The sequence below is a fragment of the Haliotis asinina genome, chromosome 14 (assembly GCF_037392515.1).
Source record: "Haliotis asinina isolate JCU_RB_2024 chromosome 14, JCU_Hal_asi_v2, whole genome shotgun sequence".
In the NCBI taxonomy this organism is placed as follows: Eukaryota; Metazoa; Mollusca; class Gastropoda; order Lepetellida; family Haliotidae; genus Haliotis; species Haliotis asinina.
This window is the reverse complement of record NC_090293.1, coordinates 7,966,853-7,975,062: the sequence shown is the minus strand read 5'-3', so window position 1 is coordinate 7,975,062 and position 8,210 is coordinate 7,966,853. Positions and strand designations below refer to the sequence as shown.

Here is an 8,210-nt window from a genome sequence, read left to right as displayed (position 1 = left end):
CCAATAGCCTTATCACAACCGACGTCTTTGTCCAGTGAATGAGGAAGTAGTACAAGGTATGTTTTCGACACTTGTCTCTAGAAATAGGCAAAACCGTCAACACTGTTTGATTAAGATTTCACCCAGATACTATCGTCTGCAACCAGAAAAGGGTGTACAAAATGACTATGGTTTCACCTATAATGTACATATTTGCTCTGCTGATGCTGCCTGCAGTGTGGAGTCAGAGAGCTCCAACATGGGATGAGTGTGGATGCAGATGGGATGTTTGGCAAGAATGGTCGAAATGTTCAAAACTGTGCTATGGGAGGCAGGTGAGGGAAAGAAAAGTGTGGGTGTATGATAGGTGTGGGACTTTTAGACACTGTGATGGTGGGGCCGGTGCCTATGACCGCCGAGACTGCAACACCCACTGTACCTACGGTTCGTACGACTCCTCTTACGGCGGATGCAGGTGCCCGGCAGGAAGATACGGAACATGCTGTGATAATGGTAAAGTGAACTAATCACATGTATGTATTTCATCTGAAATGTCATCTATGTCTCCGGGTCGTCATCAGTATTCCATCCTCTAAACCTAAAACTGATTTCACCTGGTAATGTCAACTACGCAGGCAGGTAATGCCTGAAAAACGACTCAGTAGTTATCTGAGATATATGCCAGTCTTCTGCAACCCATGTGTGTCGCAAATAACGGGTTCAGGTGTTTGGGCTCGCTGACTTGGTTGATACGTGTCACCTTATCCCAATTGATTAGATCGAAGCTCGTGCTGTTGACCACTGGATTGTCTTGTCCAGAATGTATTATTTACTGGGTGCCGCCATACATTCTAATATGTATCTTCAGATTAGAGTTAGAGTCAGTTACTGATAACTCATTCACCTTTTGCAGTGAATTTCATTTAAAGAAAAACGTTAATGGAATAAAGTGAAATCAGGTTTGCGGATCTTAATTTCACTTATCTGATATACATTTGTCGGTAAGGTGAAATTAATCGGTACGTTTTCACTGCAAACAAACTATAATTTAATTTCACTTGTATTGAGTGAATAACCTTTTGACCTTACGCCGGCATAAACAGTCCTCCAATTCCCAAAGGAGGGAGGGCTGAGGCGCTAACCCCTTTCTTGAAATCCATGACCATGGTATAGTGCATAAAAACTTAAAAATAGTCATAGCTTTCAAGCACACCTATGTGGCCCAACTCAGCAAAGCGAATTATTTTCAATGTTTCAATCATTAACACTAAAAGCAAGATTAGCAATATTTTTATCACCCCCTTTCAATTTTGTGTCAGTATACAGGTAAACAAAGTTGGCCGAACACATCCAGATCCTATTAAAGCATGTCGTTATATTTAGCACATAGTTTCCTTTGACTAATTCCTTAGATAAAGGATAAACCTGATCAAGAGCCAGTGCTACATATATCGATGAGAGTCTTTGTAGTCTGTACATATACATATTCTCATTCATATTAATGCTCGTGTTAGTAGCGATCAATATGAACGACTTTCGACATGTTTCTCAATCAGTAATTAAATCTACAAATTGTCTATCAAAGTATTTTTCTTGGTTTCTGTTATCTATCATACCTCATAATTATTTCCAACCACTTTACGTTTCTGTTATTATTCAAATAATGTTATTGTTTTTCTATAAGTTGTAACCTGCGGTACGCCACAAACAACATCTAACGGAGTCTTCGCAGTTAGTAACAGCTACAACTACGGCAGTGTGGCCACGTATACGTGCAGCAACGGATATAACATGACTGGTTCGGCCACAACGACGTGTTCAACATACAGCAGCTACTCCACATATGGCTACTGGACAGGGTCTACGCCAAGGTGCCTATGTAAGTCATGACTCGTTACTGAAAACTGAAAACAGCAGATGACTGTACAACAACCAAATGAATAACATAATATTCAAACAGAACCTTCAAAATCGTGGCACTATGCTATATTCCACGGACCGCCATCTTTAAAGGAACGTGCGCCTGATCGCTGTTGGTAAGCTGCCTTTTGAACATTAATAATGTACGAGTGGCTATGAAAACGTTTGGAGCCAAACACATTTGAAGTTCTGATATGATAAAAATGCATGTATGATATTGAAGAATAGTTTACATTTCACATACTCGTATTACTGACATGCACATCTTGCTAGTTACCTGTTACGTGACATCAAATTACACGAACTCAAATTGAATCAGCAGAAATGGATACGCTTGAGTATAGAGCAGTCATAAAGTTATGGTTCCCCAAGGGCCGCCCGCCGAAGTACACTGAAGAGCGATTCGAAGCATTATGAAGCAGCTGAAATCCAGCAAACCTCGTTAAGTGATCATGGTATGTCTTGTCGAGTCTGGCATTTATGGCTACACACCACGTCAGAATATTTCAAGGCGTTTGTTCTTATAACGGTCACATTTGTTTGTCTCCAGTCACTCAATCCTGCAACAGCAACCCCTGCCAGAATGGGGGCACGTGTGTGAACGGCCTGGACATGTACACGTGTGTGTGTCCACCTGGATGGTCAGGGGCCAACTGTGAAGAAGGTAGGAACTCCACCATCACTGGTCAAATCAAGAAATTTGCAGCTATTGAATAGTAATTATGTAACACCGCCTCAATTAATTTTTCTCTTAAATATTCTCCTTAACAACAAAATTGATGGGATAATGTATTGTTGAGATTCTCATTCATGTATGTAATGTGTATTTGAGTTTTAAATGTTACAAATGGAAATCATATGCACACTCTTTGCTGATGTTACATCAGACGTCCAGCCCCCTGTCATGAGTGGCTGTGAAAATGAGACAGATCTCAATACAGCTGACCATGAACTGACCCACGAGTGGACAGTGCCAACCTTCACAGACCCACTTGGTAACGAAATCACTACGACGTCCAACTACGTCACCAACTCCTACCGCTTCCCCTGGGGCGACTTCTTCGTCCAGTACGTGGCCACCAAGAAAAACAATGGTTTACAGAAGGAGTGCAAGTTTCAGCTCAGCATTAGACGTAAGCCATATACGGGAAATATGCGCGCGCGCGCACACATACACACACACACACATATATATATATATATATATGTTAAGGTGCCGAGTCGAAGACCCCACTGGCGTCACGCCAGACCTCGCATTCGTATCCTAAGGTCGAGGTTTGACTGCCAGCGCTAAATCAATGCACAGGGGTTTACTACTACACATTTTCGGAAGTCCGTAAGGCTGACATTTTGTAATATGATATAAAGGTATGGAGACAATAAACCGTGACGATGTTTCTATTTGCATTCCTTAGGCGACGGTATTGTTAATGGTCTATGTTGCGCGACGAACTGGTAGACACGTTCAATGATAAACAAGGACATATCAGATTATGAACAATCGGCTGTGGGGGTCGTTCTACTCCCTCTTCGCCACATAGACACCAGCTCTCTGTTGTCTAAGACTGTAGATAGGCAGTAGAGTAAACACAACACAACAGATTTGACAAATGCATTGATTACTTATGTCACATCTCCCAGATCTTAAATTACGACATCGAATAAATTTCAATAGCGTGTTCTACATGTCGTCATAGGTCATTATTCAAACGGCCGGTAGAACAATACTTATGGGTTTAGTGGCAACCGGACAGTCGTGTTCAGTCTGAAATAAGTGCTAGTACTTACCGAGGAGTAATCCAGTCGTTTGACCTCGAATTGTAATTTAATGGAGTCTGCACAGTGATTTGTTGTAGTCTGAACAGAGATCCAAGTCGTCTTTATTCGGTCAGTCTGCACAAAGTTACCGATCCATTCAATCAATCAGTCATTATTCGTTATTTAAAAGGCCACGGGCCTATAGTACATTACACTACACAACATTTAGGACAAAGTAGCAGAAAAGCGTATATACGTCAAATATAATGCAGATTTAAAACAGATATACATTGACAGGTTCTATAATTCAATAGTGCTGTCACTTGTTAACACCATAGTCATTTTTATTTCATTTGAATGGGCACAAGTAGGATGTTAAATATTTCTTTCTAAGGTTTTCGTCGGCGGGGCAGATAAAACGGAAGTGGAACTCGGTTTCTAAAGCATTAGCTTTACAGAGGTTACAAAATTCATCCTCTTCTTGCAATCAGGTTATGTTGTTTGCGATCTTTTTTAACATTGCTGTGTCTTGCAGGTGCTTGTTGAAACTCAGAAATAGGTAAGACAAAAGCCAACGAACCTTATGTTACTCGATGCAATATTAGAGTATTTAGGTCATTTTGGGATATATGCATATGCATGCCATTGGGTAGTAATGTGATGTTGGAAGCTCTGGATTGACGGACAGATGGTCTGGGAAGTGATGATGTCATCGTGATAAAAACTGGGTACTATAAAGAAAATGGGGCTTATATATCAGGGGCAGAAGGTTTGTTTGCCGTATAACGTCGCATCAGCAATTATGGCGGAGGTTAAATGTTCGAATCCGGTGCAGACAGTCCAGTGACAAGCATCATGAACATCGGTATGTGAAATGATGAACTGGACAGCAAGACTCTGCACCCACGTATGACCAACATGGGATCATGAAGACCTATTCTAACCCTGTCCAAGAGGGATTTATAGTGACACAACAAATATTGAATAAAATGTGGGTGTCAGTAGAAAAGTCAGCCAGTCCTGTCTTAACTGTGACACTTATCACAAACACACGCAAAAGCTAGTCAAGTGCTTAAATGGAAAAGTACAAAAACCTATTGGATTAGTCAACATATGAAACTGTATAGGACATCTTGCTGACTAAGGTTTCTGAGCGCTTTACTGGAACGTTGAATGTTCTAGTCATGATCAAACAACTCCTCAGCAAATCTTCTGTAATTCTTTTCGTAAATTGTAAGTGTCAAGTACACCCGGAAGAATTGTTAGTTTTCAGGTCCACTGCACTGTGACTCTGACCGCCACTAAACTGATTGATTGTCAATGTGGTCAGGCCTTCGTCATTACAACTTCATCGATTACAAATTGCATGGGTCGAAATTCAACTGTATACGAGTTCAGATACCAATATTTGCAAAACGAATCTTCAGCATTCTGTGAAAGCGGTGATAAAAAAATCAGTGATGTCCGGTATTCAACCAGCAATATACAACCAGTTGTGTTATCGTGCTATACACATAATCCAGATACTAATTAACGTATCTACATCTAGAGGACGTGTGTAATTTCAAATTTCTGTATTTACTTTTACAGCTTTTCCATGCGATAACATATCTGTCCCCGAGTTTGGTTACGTGGCCTGTAATGGTTGGCGATCAGATTTTGGACAGTATTGTTTGATTGGCTGCCTGGCGAACCGAACCCTACCACGTGACATTGATGGGAGCCAATGGTATGCATGTGGAGCAGGTGGAATCTGGTCTTCAAATCCAGGAATGATCCAGTGTGAAGGTACCGGCAACACGTTCTGTGTTTTGAAAAATATATATGTTAATGACCATGGATATTTGTTTCATTTGTATTTTTGTAAAGCACGTTAGACAGAAAATCTATAAACTTGTTTGCACGGAATGTTTCATCGAATTCCACACCATTCAAAGAGAAGTGGGGTGGCGTTGTTTACTGAGAGTTTTGGTAGTCATCGGGATTCTATTTCCTACATCACTACACTTTGAGAAACACTTGTTTTGGTTCGAGCTGTGATATTTTACTGTGAATTAAATGTTAAAGGCCACCCAATATATAATTTTTATGAAAATATGTGGGTTGGCACATAGGAAATCTTCATAGGAGCCCGAGTTATCATAAACTGGTTTAGAACTTTTAGTTTAGAAACAAAGCCATAATGGAAATTATATTTAACTTTTGACAGGATGCATGTGCTTATGGAAAACATGCATTTTGTTTTCCTCAAAAGGTTACCTTCTTTTGAAAGCCTAAATTCAATAGTCTTGTATTAGCACAACAGGAACAGTTATTTTGCTTCAAAAACAGTGTCATCATATCTGTAACAATATTTCCTTTAATTGTAAATACAAATCACTATGACATCCTTAAATCAGTTACCAGATGAACCTTCTAAATATAGACTGGTCTTCCCAGTTAGTTCAGCCTAACATTTCCACAGCTTCACATCATGGTTTTGAAATAGGTTGGCGCTTAACTTTCTATTCTCAGTGTATGTCACCATATGATATTTCTAAAACAGCCATAAAGTCATACGCCATCAATCCTCCCTATGCAATGTACGAATCTATTCATACGTGCATGCATGTTTTGCATACATGAACAATTAGTCTTCTTTGGTCGTTAAAGACAACTTAGTGGGGAACATTTTGAACATCACACAATTGATGACACATGTGTTCGCAAAAAAGATATATCAACCACAAACACATTTTGTACATGTTTATTTGGTATTTGTTTATGCAAAATCCGTGGTTGACATCAAGAAACCTCCCACTCCGGCACGTTTACTCGCAATGTTACCGAGCCGAAAATCCTGGATTGGGTACCTTTCATAAGAGGCTATATGAAGCTGTATTTCTACTTAGTTGTGCCTGTCTATCATGATGCTGGTATATGGCTATGTATATCTGTATCTGTAAACGTGAACTATGTTGGTATTTGGAAGAGATACATTGTGAAAGTAACGATGTATGAATTTATACCCAGATAAGGCTGACCCCCTCGGTGCGTCTGGTGGCGCCCTCGGCAGTCCGGGTTCTTGTGATGACGTCAGTGCCATAAAAGAACAGTATATCTCAGCATTGAAGAATTCGGATTTTAACACTGTATGTTCGAAGCACGCCGATCTGTGTGTACCTGCCAATGTGAACATTCGATGTTAATAGAAAACGGACTTTCTTACAATGTTATTTTAATCAGGGTGCGTTTGGCTTCTTGTCCGAACGTGGTAGGCCCAGTAAGTTGCACTGTCAGACCAAGATTTCCTGGAAAAGCAGAGTGAGTCCTGATATCTTCCAACATATATGTAATTCAAAGACCTCAATGGCGCGTGAAGGTTACTGAGGAGATAATACACTAAAGTCTTGAGTTTTCATACTAGAAATCACACACAAGCACACGCACACGCACACGCACACGCACACGCACACACTTATTTATGACCCCATAACAATAAGAAAATGGGCGACCTCTCATTAAATGCATCACCCATACACGCACGCACGCACGCACGCACGCACTCACACTCACACCCTTGCGGTACAAATAACGGTTGATCACTCTCAGCCTTCAAGCACCATTGATGATAGTTTCGTAACAACGATAATGTATTACCTCAACTTACGCCCACAAACCCATTCTTCTGAGGTGTAACCGGAATACTGCAACGAGCTCTACTTGTAGTTTGATTGTCTTTGTGGAAATTGTTTTGTCGTTTATATAATCATTCATATGCATGGTAGTTGTTTTAAATATGTGAAATTGTGATTAAAATTATGATTCAATTGCATCGTTTACTTGTGATCACTGACAGGAACAAATGTAATAGATAATACAGAATTCAATCAGATATCAGTTTACTATTTCTTCACTCGTCTCAAGGATTATGGCTTGCGTATTCCTCGTCTATTTCAGTGTTCACAGAAAGTATTTGAGTCAAGTATATCAAATGCCATGTGGATGTTCAAAAACGTAAAGGATTTCTACAATTTCAGAAGCAACAGTTGAGATTTTAGCATTGTAAACGTCAATCCCTCAGTACCTTCAAAATATTTGTTCTATAGACGTTGTACACCACTATTCTGCATGACAAAATTATGGTCCGTGGTGCATTAATGAACAACCTTTATGGATAATAGCTTGTTTTATTTAGTGAGTAGGGCGTTTCCATACAGAATCTTGTAGCATGGTCACTCCTTCTTTACAGCGATACAAGAATTTGTATCGAAACGTTATACTCACGAAAGCTAGGACGTATCAATAAATTTTGTTCCGTGTGCGTTCCAACTTCTAAAATGCCACTAAAATTGTTACCCTTGGGTCATTTGTCAATAAACGCGAGGAACAAAGATAAACTTACGTATCAATCTCTAGAGGTTTATGGCTACTTCCAGAGAAGTTGGAGGTGCCGAGATCGAGCAAACCTATGATCGAGTGTAAAACAATTTTGTGTGCAGTATTGTCACAACCCGTAGTGTGCAGTAGACAAACCCGTGCACTTAAAAGAACCCACAGACACGTTGGTATAT

At 40.0% G+C, this 8,210-nt stretch overlaps 1 protein-coding gene across 1 annotated transcript; it reads left to right on the top strand.

Moving 5' to 3' along the window:
• The first annotated feature begins 14 nt into the window (after window positions 1-14).
• On the top strand, window positions 15-7,471 carry LOC137261662 (uncharacterized). Its single transcript, XM_067799440.1, has 6 exons — window positions 15-492; window positions 1,664-1,858; window positions 2,450-2,563; window positions 2,787-3,032; window positions 5,248-5,445; window positions 6,670-7,471. The coding sequence occupies exons 1-6, from the start codon at window positions 162-164 to the stop codon at window positions 6,843-6,845; spliced, it is 1,260 nt and encodes a 419-aa protein (XP_067655541.1). The 5' UTR covers window positions 15-161; the 3' UTR covers window positions 6,846-7,471.
• Window positions 7,472-8,210: the final 739 nt, after the last annotated feature.